Below are 16,361 nucleotides of genomic sequence, written 5' to 3'. Positions count from 1 at the left end.
TTCCCACATAAAGTCCGACTATCATTGACGCGGTGTGACGACATATAGCAAAAACAATGTGGAAAAAGTCAAAAGGTGTGAATAGTTTTGCAGCAACCCATCAGACTGCCGTGAAAAAGTCGGACATAATTTTTAAAAAAAAGTTCTACTAAGGCTCCAGATAAAGTTTGCCCCTCCCCGACATATTGCTATACAGTAGCTTTGGAAGAAATACAATTTTGAAATTGCGGTGTTTCCTTTAAATTAGAAACGCAGTTAAAATCTCACTTGTATAAGTTTGTTTGTGTGATAACTTATTGAATCACCATGATCCTTAAACTACTTTCTGTCTTTTCTTCTTCATGGTTTGCAATGAAGAAGAAATTGTGACAACAAACTTGGCAACATCCGGTTGCTGATAACGTGACTCACCTGATGTAAATAAAACTGTTTTAACTGCAGTTCTGCAAGATTAATCAATACGCCAGAACTTATCAAAAAAAAAATAATTCCCAAATTACCTTGTTTCCATTAAGCAAATTTATTTACTAAATGTCAAATTACGCAATTATTTGATCAACGGAAACACAGTTTCTGTTGGTCAGCTGGCTGAAAAAAAGACAACAACATTTCTGTTTTTGCTTACGACTCAAAAAACTCTACTGACACAGAAAGCCACTTACCAAGTATTTTTATCGAGTTTCTAGTAGAAATATCTTAGTACACTTGAAATAAAACAAAACTAACTTACAAGTAACTTTTCAGGAAGTTCCACTGGCAGATTATTTCACTTATGATGAGATATTTTTCCATGCTAAAAGTGGAATAATCAGCCAGTAAAACAAGCACTTATTCACAAATTTTAGGGAATTACTGACTTAAAATAAGGTCCTACATCTTGTTGAAAAGTTGCTTGAAGTTAGTTTTGTTTTATTTAAAGTATATTAAGATTTTTACACTAGAAAATAAATAAAAAATACTTGGTAAGATTTTGTTTTTGCTTTTTTTTTTTTTTACTCAATTTGAACCAGTTGAACATATGGAACATATTTACAGACAAAGAAGATTTTTCATGTTAAATGCAAAATGAATATTTTTTGTACAGTTTTTACCACTCTGAGTGGAAATTGGCCATTTTTAGAATCTGTGTACTCCATTTATTAATTAATTCAGTGGGTCCAAAAGATTTTCTGGGCCCCCCTATGGATTACGGTACAATAAAATCCCCCCCTAAAAAGAAAAGAAATAATCAACTGGGCACACACATCGTTCAACCAGACATAAATCTTTACTCATGTTTAGTTTTCAAACTCCACTGAAGTTTATTTCACACTTCAGGTTGCAACAAAACACACGACAAACCATCTTTACAGTGAAACACTTTTTGCGTAACAGGTTTTTTTTTTTTCATTCATCCATACCGCTTTGGGAACCACTGGATTAATTGATCACTAGATTAGTTGACAACTAATTTTATTATTTGTTTCAGTCCTAATTGAGTAATCTGAAGGTTAGACACAACCAGGATTTTCTCAGCTCTTCCTGTTTGGGCGTCTTGCATGCCGCTGTCAGTCTCACACTTCCTGTGCACCTCGACTCGGGCTTTCTGCCAACAGCAGCTTCCCTACAGGAGACAAACACCCATCGATGAGGTTCTCCGTGTCTACTCAGCGCCGAGTCCAGCTGGGTCAGCAGATTGTAGCACCCATACAGAAAAAAGAAGGTTGTCGTTCTCCCATTACACGGTGATAAAATATAGAAGCTGGCTTTCCGCCGAGGCTTTGGATGCATTTGGCTGTGGTCTTTAGCGCAGCGTCCAGAGAAACGTGAGAGTGCTGGATGGCGCCAGCATGGTGCGCTGTAAAGATGCTGGTTTCCTCCCAGGCCTCCCTCACCACCGTCTAACAGTTTATTTTCCTAAAGCGCCACTTGACTGTGAAACGTTGGAGTTCACAGAAATGTTCAGCGATTCTTTGTTGATTGCTGTAATTTTCACATCAGAGTCTCAGACAGAGGTTCCTAAGGTCTTTGGTGTTCGCTGCGGATGTTCCTGCGTAGAAGTCGGGTCTTGTGGTTCTGTGAGAAAAATGGTGACTCTTTGGCTGGAGTTTATATTTAATATTTGACAGGAAAAGCAGTCCATCAGAAGCTTCACTGATTTTTTGTTTTGTACTCTTAAAAGTGACGTATAATGCTTCCTTGAACAGGTTGGGATAGGTTTACATAGTCATTACAGTTTTTGCCCCAAATCATTCTTAGACAATGAGATTTCAGTTTTAGGGTGTCTTGTCACTTTAAATCCAAATGAACTGGCCACTCCCTCCATCCATCCATCCATCCATCCATCCATCCATCCATCCATCCACTCCCTCCAGATCAATATTTACACTCGCACATTCTGTAAAAATGGCTGCAAACCTATGTGCAATTACACAACCATAAAACTGTAAAAAGCAGAAGTGGAGCCTCCTGCACAACAAGCAAGAGTACAGCAAATTGTTTCTGGATGATAAGTCAACCACAAAACACTTGTATTTTCCAGCAGCCATTGTACAGAGCATATAGCAGATGATCAAACGTCTTACAGTTCATCTTGGGTTGCTAGGTAATGGGCTGTTCTTCTTTGGGGTTGCTAGGTAACTGCGCAGTGCCTGTTGATTTGTGATGTTACATTCCGGAGGTTTTTGAAACGGCTCATTTAACAGACACTAAAAAATATTAAGTTATTGCCAAAAAAACAGCAGGGTGAGTTCTTTTTTAAAACACTCAGGCTGTTTTCAGAAGCAGTTGAGGCACCAGCTGAACCAACAAGATCGCATCAAGTGGTTTCCAGATGGTATGGTAAGAACAAAGCGCTTGTATTTTCCAGCAGCCATTGTACAGGGCATACAGCAGTAAAACCAGCTGACCAGACCTGCTGGAGTTTCGCTCGGGTTGCTAGGTAACGGGCGGAACTCTGCTGGGGTTGCTAGGTAACAGACCACGCCTACCACTGATTTGTTACGTCACATTCGGGAAGTTTTTGAAACTGCTAATTTTCCAGAAACCAGAAAAAAAAAGCATTTAACTTATTGCCAAAAAAACATTTATTTTCTTAATTAATTTCATTATTTTAAGAACTTTGGCTGCTTTTAGAACCAGTAGAAACCCAAATGGAAGTTCCAAAATTTGAGTTTTGTTTAGTAGGTCCCATTTATGATGTTGTGAACCTATTTATGGGTACGAACTTCTCCTCCTTCACCGTTCAGCAGAGGCGGTTTATTCTATGCTGCCTGTATGCCTGTATAATAGGACTTGCATTGCTTCCTACATACTTCTTCCTTCCAGCGTGTGTAGGAACCAGGCTGCTACAGAAAGGGGTTGCTACAGGAAAACACTACATCCACAGCAATTATCCTCTTAGCATGTAGCGATGTCTCCTCCTCAATCTGAAGAGCGGCCTTGAAAAACCAGGGTTCCTCCATGTTTTGCTTCACATTTAGCGCTGACTCATACTTTGTGGAAGCGCTGCCATCATGGATCAATGGTTAGAAAGGAAAAAAAAAAAACTTTATGTGATTGGTTGCTCAGAAGATTTCTCCTGATGGAAACATTTTCTGACTTTTATTTCAAAAAGTCATGCTCATCGTCACATCTTTGTGTCGGGTGAGAGGCGGCGCGCTTCATAGTGACGACAGATTCAGGTTTAGTTTTGTTCAAGTCATAATTTGGCTGGGTCTCTATGGCAACAGAAACTCAGCATTAAGAACGAGAGAAATGAACCTTTTACTGATTTCAAAACTGATTTAAGATGGATGGATGGATAGATGGATGTCCCAAGTTAATCAATAAATCCCCCAATGTCTCAGTTTGATAAAAAAAAAATTGATTATCTGAAACCAGAATGAATTAAATCACTCGTCTATAAACAGTTTTGACATTTTCTCCTCCCCGTTTTTGTTTCTTTTCTCTTTTCAGATGAAATCATTAAATATTCCTGGAGAGAAAATAAAGAGTTCAGGCTCAAATTTCTTCCTGCTAAGCTTGGAAGAAGTTGATTAAAGTGGAGTGTAAATATCAAACTGCTTTTTGATTTTTGTTTAAAGTCAGCGCTGCTAAATGCTGCTCCGGCGTCTTTATCCTGTCTGGTGAATTCCTGCTTTCATTGCGTCTCTGAGTCAGAGGAAAAAAATGAATCCTTTATAAAAAGAAACTGCTGAGTGTGTGAACCCGGCTAGCTTTATTTACATTTTCTCACACTTCTCTTAATCCCTTTTCTAATACCACACATAACGCTGCGTTCATGGTGCTGTCTCACAGAGTCAGAACGAGGGGGAAATCAGAGCCGGGCCTTATGGAGGGATTAGCTGTGCACAGAAGTCTGAAATAGGAAAATCCACACGGGATTATCCTGATTTCCAGACAACACAGAAACATCAAGGCAGCCGGAAGCTCTACCTACAGGCCATCGGTCTGCTCAGAGCAACCAAACATGCTGGATTTTGTCTTTGCCCTCTTGACTGCTTCCTGAAAAAGATCTTAAAATCCCGTTGAAATTCCATTATGACGCCGCTGGAGTTGCCGTCCGTCATGCTGTGGCCACATCTGCCCGGACCACGGCTACACTTGCTCCCCGTGATCAAATCTCAATCAGGAGCATGGGTTGCCAGGAGGGGGCCGGCGAGTGGAAGCACATCATCTGTGCAGTGCGACTGATTTCTCTGATTTTCACCAGCGCCCTCGCATAAAATCAGAAACTTTCCATGCATTGTGAGACAGGGAAAATGTTCACACACACCTTTTCAGACCGTAGATGTTTGATAAGAGCGAGACCAGAAACTACTTTGTGCCTGAACTGGCAGTATGCCCAAGGCCAGCTGTGGAAAATCTTGCTTTCACAAATCAGCTCCTGCAGACTAGCGGCAGCAATTAGCAACACCATACAAACTGCTTCTTAGTCCGACACTCTGAAGAATGTTTGTAAATGGCTAAATGGAGAAATGCTGTTGTGATGAGCAGGAGCTTCTCAAAGAGACAGAAGTCCAATTTCAAGGCACCAAATGGCAAAGTCAAATTTATTTCGTTATGTTAGATATATATTTATACCGTATTTTTCAGACTATAAACCGCTACTTTTTTCCAACGCTTTGAACCATGCGGCTTTTCTGTGGATTCTTTTCAACCACCAGGGGGCTCCTTAGCAGGAAGTGAATCATTGGAAGTCAAAATTGGAAATCAAAGAAAATGGTGATTTTCAATTAGAACAAGCACATGCTAGCAGCAGGCACAACGGAGAAATGTTTTCAAACTCATACCCCCTCATCATGGAAACAAGAAGAAGAAGTTCATATGATGCAGTTTTTAAGTTGAAGGCTATTGATCTGGTAGTACAGGTCGATAGCTGCTGCACATAAACTCGATGTGAACGAATCCATGGTTCGGTGTTGGAGACGCAGAGCTGAATGTACAACACCTCCAATTTAAGTTCTATTGTTGCTTTAATGCTGCCTCAGTATTTCTACAGTTAGTTTGACGTTGCTTGTTCTGTTAAAACGTCATATATCATGTTGGAACCAAACCTCATTTTGCAATTGCTCAGTGTTTCCTGACTCTGCTTCTGTCTCTGTTTCCTTACAGTAAACTTTGATCACTTCCAGATTTTGCGGGCCATCGGAAAAGGGAGCTTCGGAAAGGTAACGCAGATTTTTTCACCTTTTATCCTCAGCGTTCATTATCTCTCTCCCTGGTCGGTAAATCACATTGTGGTGCCTAAAAGAGTATTTTTTCTGTTTCAACATGATTATTTCCTTAAAGTCAATTTGAAGAGAGTAAAATGTACTTTTCTATCTCACTCCGCCGGCTTCTGGGAGTTCTGACCCAGCGTCTCAGTTTAATTACCGAGCAGCGCTCCGCTGTGGCTGCATTTGTCTTCATCTGCTGGGTTGGATCTGGCTGGAGGGAGAAACGTGGCGTTTCTCCGGTGTTTGTGGACATTCTCACTCCCAGCAGCGGCCACACGTGTTCGTGTTGCTATCGGTGGACTTTATGGATTAAAAAACGACATTTTTCATCAACATTAGTTTTTAGTCATGTGTGTATTGCGGGCTTTAATGCGTTTTCATCAGCACATAATTGGACTCTGGAGATCTGAGAAGTTTATTCTAATTTTAAATCCCAAACATCTCAGCTAATATTTGTTCATTATTCATTTGTTTGTGATACTCTCTTCTGAAAACATGTCCCCTGGATATGATCAACGCATTAACATGTGAATTTATGTAAATTTATACTTATTGCTTTGTTCCTTGCAAGTTGTTTTCACCACCTTTGCTATACAGAAGGGAACCTTCAGCAGAATAAGATGAAGATTATGTTAAAATAAGAAAAATATATTGAACCCACTGGTGACCTGTCCAGGGAGCACCGCACAACCCTGCAAGGATACGCGGGATGTTTTCTAAACTGCTGCCCAGAGTAGTGAATATAAATATTGTTTAGTGGTTTAATGAAGTCAGTAACTTAATCAGCAACGTTTTTCACGGAGGAGAACCAAGGAGCTTTGCCACACAACAGATTAAAGTTTAAAGTTTTCAGCTTTTGACCTCCATCTGCCAGCGAATATGTATAATTAAGATAGTTTTTCGTCCAAATGAAAGACCCAGAGTTGAACATTTGTGAGAAAATTAGATTAATCCAAAACTTTCTTTAAAAAATTGGGACGTTTCAAAGATTTAAAATGTTTGACCTTTGAAGCTCTGAAATTGAAATTTTTTTTCTAGAAATTTCTGAGATTAATTAAAACATTTATGGGTTTTTTTTATGGAAATTTACTCCCATTTTGTTTCTATCTACAATAACATATGATTCTCAATTAAAATTTTGTGCTGAAATCCTTTTTTTTCTTCCATGATTGCGTTAGTAATTAAGTGCGATTGCAATCAGACTTCTGTGTTCCTGGTTTACGACCCAAATGTTCTGAAATACATGTAGTGCACTGTTTGCAGAAGTAGCAATGGATGGAGCTGTTCGTGGATTGATTTTAAAGTTTATGGGAGCGTTGGGAGCCAACAGTATCGTCATAAAATCATAACAACAAGAAAGGAATCTAATTTAAAAAGAAAGCACAATTAATAGCAATGGCCTTTTGGTGCAAAATTATGGTGCATTTCTCACAACATAAGTGTAAAATTCAGTTTGAAAACTTCATTTTATATAATCAATTTAGTTCCACAAAAGTGGCAAAAGTCAAATTCTTGGGGGTTGAAAAGATCAGAATTGGGACTAAGTGGCATGATTGGAAAACTGTCTCTTGTATTTACTCAGGTTACCCTTTTCTGGCTGTTTACTGAATTATTTATTTCATCTGAAACATTTAGATGTGACAAAACAAGAGAAACCCATAAGGAACCAAACAGCCGTAATGTTGGATACACCAGTGCAAATGAGTTGGACTCTGATACCCTGTAATATTCATGCAATGGATCCAATTGAGTGTAGCGGGATGCTTCCTGATCTGTAGGAAGATAACGGTGAAAATGTGGCAGTTTAAAGTATTTGGTGGAAAGTTTCACCGGTTTTTCCGTCTTTTTCAGTCCGCTCACAGAGACCTCCAGAAGCGCTTCGCCCTTGCTGCTGGGGGTGATCTCATTTGATGTTTCGCGGCCACACGCTGTGCTCCTGCTGCGTCTGGGGACCTAACAGCATCACTCTTTAGTTTCCCATAAAACACATTTAAAGAAGAAAAGACGCAGTTTGAAATAAATTAGATGTTTGAGGCAAACAATGATGTGGAAAGTCATATTTTCAGAAGAGTATTACTCCTGCAAAGCTGTTATTTTTGAATCAAGAAGAACAGATTTAGTTTCTGTAACACGCTATTTTGTGTGGTTAAAAAGACCTTATGTAGTGCAATGAAACACAATCTGTGGTCCATAGCTTGTGTAGGTGCTCTAAGAAAAAAAAGGAGATTTTAAAGGCCATCAGTAGTAGTAGCTGTTGTTTGTGTTTGCTTGTGGAGGAGTGAAAATGAGTGTCGTGGGACTCGTTCTTGCATAGCAGGGAGTCGTGAGCCGCAGGAGGGGGAACGCCAAGAACGATGCAGAGGAACCCTCTTCTTCCAAGAGGCATTTACAAACTCTGTGAACAGTTTACCACTTCACTCTGCTTCTCAAATCCATGACGCTTGAGCTCCTTCTGCAGAAAAATGTGTTGTTGGTTCTTTTTTGTACAACACATCAATGTTGTAAAAAATGGGTAAAAGTCAATTCATGTAACTATAAGAGTTTATCTCTGCTTGATAAAACATGTGTTTCTGCAGCCTGCATTGAATGTCAAAGACTAGACAGCAACCAAATCTAATATAGAACATTAGTGCTGCAACTATTATTCTGATAATTAATGTATAAAAAAAACGAGGAACAGATTTTTCATTTAACCAATTAAGCCTTTTTTAATACAATTTCAGAAACACATTAATTCATTATTCCTTACAATAAATAGTAAAGAAACTGAATAAAACAATAGGTTGACTAATTTGGTCAAATATCTAAAAAATAAATAGATTAGAAAATCCAACTACAACTTTCTGAACCTAATTCAGAAACTCCTAATATTTAATATTATAATTTAACATAATAAATATATTATTTAATTTAGAATTTATGTATTTATTTTATTTATACTGTATGAAAAATGATTATTTATATGTAATAAATATAGTATATATGACCAGATGTTACAAATATGATATCTATTTATATAATAGAAATAATATTTTTATTGTAAATAATTTTGAATGAAAATAATAAATTTTTAATTTATAATAGATTTATTTATAGATTTATTATAAACAAATATAAATATATTATTTATGTTAAATAACATATTTAAAATAAACTATTATTTTTTTTAAATATAAAGTAAAATACATAATAAATCATGACGTCGCTCAGAGAATAAAACATAGAAATAGACTGAATAGATCTACCACTGCGGATTGGGAATATTGTCATCGATATCCAATCTAGAGTTTTATTCAATATCAGGACCGATACCAATATTGATATTGGTATCGGTGCATCTCTAGTGTGAATACACCATCCGTATCTACCTGTCTGCGTTGCTAAAGGGATTTGTCCTCCTGGAAACTGAGGTCTGCTGGTGTCATTGTGTGAATTCCTGCATCTTTCCCCCTCTGATGTTTTGAAGCATCTGTACTCTGGCAGATGGAGTGAGGAGGGATGTGATTCATTCCTCAGCGTAGCTCATTTGTAACATCTCACATAGCTCCACACACATTCTCAGAGTTGATATAATTGCCTTCTTTCTCTTCGCGCCCCACCTCCTCTTCTCCCATGAGTATCACCCTTTGCCCCCCGCCAACCCGCGCCCGTCCAGAAACCGCCGTGTCGACCGCGGGGCTCATTAAAACCTGTGCTACCGGAGCTGGAGGGTGACAGTCATCGGATCTGACAGCAGTTTAGTGACAGCTCCCTAACGCCAGCAGTCAGGTTAACATCGAAACGCAGAGAGAGAGGGGATGGAGACAGTCACGGAAGGTCAGGAGTAGCGGAAGAACTCAGCTGGTGGTTTCCACGTCTTCATTTCCTGTGCCATGCAGACGCTTCACTACAAATAACCCCTTGTTAGGCGCCCGTGTGATGGAGGTGGAGAGACAGACGGACGGACGGACGGAGACAGAAACAGGCGCTGGCAGTGAGTGGGAGCAGAAGAGAGACGAAGGGGAGGAAAAGGACAGCGAGAGGAAACTGTGACGAGCTCATATGGGAGAAATGTAGCAGGAAAGGTCAGGAGATGATGAAGCCTTTTTTTAGCATTTGCTCTCTTTAGTCGCACCACTCTGTGTCCACCTGCCTGTAAGGCAGATATTGCTCACAAAAACGCCGTCCATCTTCTTTGGCTGCCAGTGTGAAGATGGGAATTTGTTTTCCAGAATGCAGTTTTCCACCATAGCCTTCAGCTACCTTTTAACCTAGAAATACGGCGCCTCCTTCCCCTTTGTGCCTCTTTAGGTTTCACTGGAGCTCTGTTGCTAAGCTGCACAGGATTCATGGGACATATGGATAAAATTGCTCCAGGAACCCGAAATCTGCATCTTTACTTATTTATCTATTTGTTTTTAACTTGATCACTATTTCTTTACATGGTAAAAAGTAAAAAAAGTACAACTTTTACTTCTATTCCAAGTTATAAAATTATTCAAATCTTAATAATAGATGTGGCAGGGATCTGTTATGACTTGGACAAACGATGCCATAGTTCATTTCAGAGGGTGTTTGTTGTGCTCATATTCTGGTGAAAAAATTTGAGCAGATTAAAAACAGCAGTACCTTCATTGTGACCTCTTGGGAGTCTAAACTCAGACTGACTCCCTGTGTGACATGGTTATAGTCACAGACTCCGCCCACAGGAAAACAAAACAAGAAAAAAAGAAAACAAAAAAACTAAACAATTACTTCCAACTCAAGTATACAAAATTAAATAATCATAGCATAAACCCAGGTCTAAAAACACAATACTCAATTTAATAGAGAACACTTGATACGTCCCAATGACATCATCACGTCATCACGTGACTCCGTCCTGGCGCGCTTTAATCCGGAAATAGCTTTGTTTGAAAATATGAACCGGGAAAATGTTTGACACTGAAAATTACAAACTAGGATGATATGACAACTGAGGCAGGAACGCCACGAGTTCACCCACGACGAACCGCGCCGGTCCGAACCGAAACCAAACCGTAAGTTATCGGATCATGTGCCTGTGTTTGTGTGGTAGCGAGCTAGCATGTCGACACTGACTTCACTGTGTCACACCTCGTAACGGCTCCTCCCGTCACAACAGAAAAAAAAAATACGCAACTGATTACAAACTTTTACTATGTTATTGTTAGGGTGGAGCTTATAACGATATGTACTTCATATCAGTAGATATCGCTAATTATTAATATAATAATCGTGAGCTTATTTAGTAGTCGGATACCGACTCAAAAAGACAATTTACTCCAAAAACAGTAGTTAAGCCGAAATTGTACCAAAAAAATAAATATATATTCTGCATTTAAATTGATAAACCTTCTTTGTCTGTAATAGATGCTCTTCCCTAAACTCCTCAAAGGTGTAGTTTTAGTTTCAGCCAGTTCAAATTCCTTAAAAAAATCTGAAGTAGGGACCTTTTCCTTTCCAATAATTGATAAATAATTTAAATTTTTTCTACCTACATTGTGCTGACGTTAGGTCGAGCAGAAATAACTCAGCTTTTTTGCATGGTGTTGTTAGAAGTATTTTTTTAGCTGCATCCTTTGCTGCAACTGATCAAATATACACTGAAAGGAACGCTGTGATAGTTTGTTTTCGGCAATAAAATGTTTCTTTTATTAATTTTAGAAATGAACTGATTCATTTGTGAAATATGGTATTTAAAAAAAAGTTTGAGTGGTTAAATGCAAAATATACAGTATGGGTCAATTTTCAACAGAATAATCAATAGTATCCACATGGAGACACAAGTAAGAATTAAAATTAATTTTAAGTTTTATCACTTTGCTAAAGATTGCAAAATTTCTCTGTATTGTGCTGCAAAACAAACCCAGATCATCACCACTTACAGTTTTTCACACAGAACCGTGTAGGTTTGGATATTTCTTATAAACACCCTCATGTAAAGTAAGCATTTTGTTTTGACATGCGTCTTTGATGTATGTATTACAAACATGCAGAAAATAGCAAATCAGTCCTAACGTTCTCAATGTTCACAGAGGGCGTAGTTTCTTCTTTTGTGACTATTTGGTGAGAATACTTTATTTTTGCATCCATAAATCAATGCTAATTACAGAGAATGATCCTTCTAGGAGGAAAATAAAACTTTGTACTAGTTAGCAGAGCTATTGTGGAATCTAAATCCTTCATTTTACCCTCTAAGTTTGGTAAAGTGTGTTGTAGAAAAAACTATAATTAGATATTCTGACAATGTTGTAATAAGAGGTTAAATCTTTTTGTATTCATTAACATTCCAACCATTTTCCCCTGAGAGACTCCTTCAAGTATCAGGACTTATAAAAAAAAAATTAAATAAAATTGCTGCTTGTCCACGCCAGGCTCAGTTTTGTTCCACCTCCACATTTTTCATATCTGTGGCGACGCGTGGAGAATTAATTGCAAAGTTGTGACTGAAGCCAGCTACTTTTTCTCCCCCTTCAGGATAAAATTACATATTCTGCTTTTTTTAAAATCTGATTTGGTTCTGGGATAAAAAAGGTTTTTATGCTTTAAAAGTTCAGATAAGAATTCAGTCGACTAAACGTCCTTTCATGGTCAGTGCTTCTTCTCCAGGCTGGACTTTGGGGAAGATGAGAAACCTTCAGAGGTTCATATCTTTACGGTCTTTGAAGGTTATGAAAATAAGAAATTTTTTAAGTACGAGTCCCTTTTTGTGAAGCAGCGACCAAAAGAAGAGATTCTTATTGACTATTGGCTTGTAAAAGAGTCTTGGAGTTGGTTTATTTCACTTTTATCTCATTAGTACAAAAATTTACACTCATGATTTTGAAAATGTTTTTTGTGTACAACATTAGCTGTTTTTAAAATTCATTTAACCTTTATCAAACCAGGTAGATCAGATGGGAACTAATAATTATTTAGTAATCAGTTAATTGATTATCCAGACGAAAAATTTGCCATTATTACTAACAATAGTTACTTAACCATATAACTAGAAATATATTAATAAGTATAGATAAACAAATAATTCAATTCCTTTTTAAAAAATAAGAAAATAAACATTTTATTGCCTAAAATGCAATAACATTACGTTTATTCATTTGTAGCATCAGTGCATTGTGGATGTACAATATAATCCATTTGTTAATTTTTTCATTACAGATTAATAATTCAGTTTCAGAAGATTAATTATAGACTTTATCTATTATCAGTTTTAATAGTAATAGTATTTTTATTTTTATTTTTACAGAATTTGAACCAGGTGAATGTAAAACTGCCATTTCTGTTTTGGGTGGAATATTCAAAATGTAAATATCTTTTGTACATTTCTGGTGTAATTACTGCTCTGAATATGGTGCTGTTTCAACAATTAGATGTTTTTTTTTTTTGAGTCTGTGTACTCCAGTTAACATTTAATCAATTAGTAAGTAAGTAAGTAAAGCTTTATTTATATGACACCTTTCAGATAAACTCACAAAGTTCAACAAACAAAATAACAAATACACAAACCAAATTTATGCAAAAGCAGATTAATGTAGCAACCAATTACTAAATTAGTTGACAATTATTTCAGTAATAAATTAATCCCGATTAATCTGATTAATTGGTTCAACCATGAGAATTTATTCCTATTATCGATCAAAGAGAAATTGGACTGATGCCATTTTATAGCTTAATCATATAACTATGTTACCTTCAGGTGTTATAAAAGTCCTACATATATCAAATATAACTTTAAAATAATTTATTTCCTAATTTTAAAACCTTGAAATTGGGCCACTGTCTCTTTAAGAAGCTCCTGCTCTTTCTGAAACTCCACCTTCAGAAAATCATCACAACATGGCTCCTTTATTATTCCTTCAACGTTTTTACCAGCGTTACACTGAGAAGTGGGTCATATGATGAGCTCAGCAGAAGCGTAGTTCCACCAGGTGTTTGCTGATTGCTTCTGGCTAGTCTGAAGGAGCTGAATGGGGGAGGGGAGCTCTGTGAGCCAGAAGCTTGGAAACTGAGGCTCTGAGGAGGAGTTAAGTCCACCCAGATGTTCTGCAAAGTTGAATGGTTGACCTGGAGATTAAATTATTTCTCAACCATGCATAAAAAAATCAAGGCCACACTTCAGATATGTTTTTGATGAGGAAATAAAGCAAAAAACGTAGAATGTACATGATACTGCCTCTTTAATGCGTAGGTGACAAACATCCTGCTCTAAAATCAGAGGTTTTTAATTGCAAATGGAAAACAACATATAAATGTTATAATTTTGCAAAGCCAAGAGGACATTACCAGTGTGTGAATATTTATGTTTATAATATTTTAATTCTTTGATCAAAAAATCAGAATCCAGTCGAAAAGTTGGTGGCAGTAGCAACATTTTTGTTGACTGCAAAATTGATCAAATTGGAATTATGAAAATAAATTTGCTGAATGCGACAGTGTGCCTGTGAAACACATGATCCCGCCCTGTAAGAGTTGGTGAGTTGGTGAAAAGCTGCCAGCTTAGTGGCCGGTCCCACCTGAATGTGTGAGGAGAGAAAACCTCAAGGGAACTGAGCTGCAAGCTGTCAGAACCGACTGCTGAACTGTTCACATCTCTGTCGTTAACAAGTATCGGATCAGTTGCTGGATGTCACTTTCTACCGCTCTCACTTTTATTCTCCAGCTGATGCGGTCCTTTCATAAAAGCTGGTGGAGCAATGTACAGTTTCTGTGAGGTTGTGGCACCATTAGTTTTCTGAAAGCTACGTATTTCATCTGGAGAATCTGGAAGATGTTTGTGTCTTCTGATGAATATGTATGAGTCGTTTCATCGCTAATGAAATACTGAGCTACACCTCTGACACTTTCAGCACATCTGAACAGAATATACAGGAGATAAGCCTTCAGTTCTGCTTTGTGCATCTTTATTATTGCTGAAAGTCTGAAAACGACCCAATCTTCTTAATGCTCTCCATCTGTGTAATTATTATTATTATTATCAAAGAGTGGCTTCAAAGCCCTTCTTTCATTATTTTATTAGTAATTGCGAGAACAGACATAATTTCTTAATTAAATCAACTGAGAGCATATTTTTCTCCAGTTTGTTTTTCTAAAGCTAAGAGTTATTTAAGGATTGGCCTTAGTCTTACAGATGCTGTATTTTCACTAAAATCCCAGTAGATTAAAACTTTCAAGAAATCAGGTTTATTACATTTACCACAATATTTTGTGGTGAATGTTGAAAGTGACAATAAGAAGATTTATTAATACTTTTTTAGCTAATTGTACGGTTGTGACTGTGTGACAGAGAAATTATAGCCTCATAATTATGTTTTTTTGGTGGAATTGAATTTAATTTATTTTGCAAAACTGAAATGGAAACATTTTTCGCATCACACAAGTCTTGTGATCAACAACAGGATGTTACTACTGGCGAAAACTACGAAGAAGACGATGACAGGAGAATCGTGTGTTTAAATAATTTATCACAAACTTATTCACAGACGTGTGAAGAGTCTCCAAAAAATATACCGTAAGGTAGGAGTAGCACTACTTCAACATATTTTATTTAAATAAAAGTAAAAAGCAATCATACAAAAAAATACTCAAGTAAGAGAAAAAATTTTTTGTAAGAGTCTATTACAGAGTAACCCATCAAATTATCAATCATTTAATACCAAAAATTACATCATCAGATGGACCAACATATAAAATTAAGTGGAAATTTTGGTATTTTAATGACAAAAATAACAATAATTCATATAAATAACAAAATCAAGTAAATGAAAAGATTTCTTTTGATTAAAAAAAACTTAGGAAACTTTAACGAAAACTGCAGGTGTGTGTCTGTGCCTAGTGAATTTTTTGGTTAAAACATGTTTGTTTTTTATTCAGTGGGTAGAAAATCCAGAAATTTTACTCAAGTAAGAGAGGAAATACTTTATAATGAAATTACTCAAGTAAAAGTAAAAAGTTAAAATGCTCCTAAAAGTAAATTAAAAAAAAATCTATGCAAGTGAATGTAATTTAGTAAATGTAACTAGTTATTAAACAACTCTTCTTATTCACATGTAATTTTAATTGTGTTTCTTATTTTATGGAAAAACCACAATTGCGAAAAAAAAAAGTTTTGCCCACATTTGTAACAGAATTGCAGCTGGAGATAACTGCCTCTCATACAGTATTGGGAGATAAGACAGAAACTTTCTAATCTAGTTTTGAGACCTGTGGTGAAAATACCTGGAGAGTACTGAGTGCAGAACAGCATTGTGGGTAATTGCACTTTTAGGGCTGATCCAGCTGTGTTTTAATGACCTCAGCGCTCCTGTTGACCGCAGGGCAAACGTAATCTGACATGAAGGGTTGCTAAGCAGCCATAATAACGTGAGTGTGTGAGGCAGGCCCTGATGCGTTTCTCCTGCTGGTGTCAACATATATCATTAGGTTAATTGTACTGAATATGATGCACACAGTTCTATTTGGTAAAAGTCCCATTTTCCCCCCATTTCAGTCTCAGAAGCCCAATCTGTGGCTGCACTGATTTATGGTGATGCCTGCAGTAGTAGTGAATCCTGGAGTCGAGCAAATGGATTGGTGAGCTCAGTAAACACTTACATTTCCAGTGGGCTGACAGCAGCCGCTGCAGACCAGAAGACATCCAGAGGAATGAACCAAATGAAAGTGGAA

The 16,361-nt window shown here is 37.2% G+C and overlaps 1 protein-coding gene across 2 annotated transcripts in view; it reads left to right on the top strand.

Moving 5' to 3' along the window:
- LOC122842212 (serine/threonine-protein kinase 32C-like) overlaps positions 1 to 16,361 on the top strand; it is a 103,130-nt gene that overhangs the window by 24,684 nt on the left and 62,085 nt on the right. For both annotated transcript variants that reach the window (XR_006372517.1, XM_044135864.1), the window contains exon 2: positions 5,596 to 5,651. Coding sequence is in view for 1 of the 2 variants with exons in the window: in XM_044135864.1 (XP_043991799.1) it covers positions 5,596 to 5,651 (56 nt within the window). In the remaining variant the exon portion in view is untranslated. The remainder of the gene's footprint in view (positions 1 to 5,595; positions 5,652 to 16,361) is intronic.

Source organism: Gambusia affinis, linkage group LG13, assembly GCF_019740435.1.
Source record: "Gambusia affinis linkage group LG13, SWU_Gaff_1.0, whole genome shotgun sequence".
NCBI lineage: Eukaryota > Metazoa > Chordata > Actinopteri > Cyprinodontiformes > Poeciliidae > Gambusia > Gambusia affinis.
The sequence above is the reverse complement of the archived record's forward strand: the minus strand, read 5'-3'. Positions and strand labels throughout refer to the sequence as shown.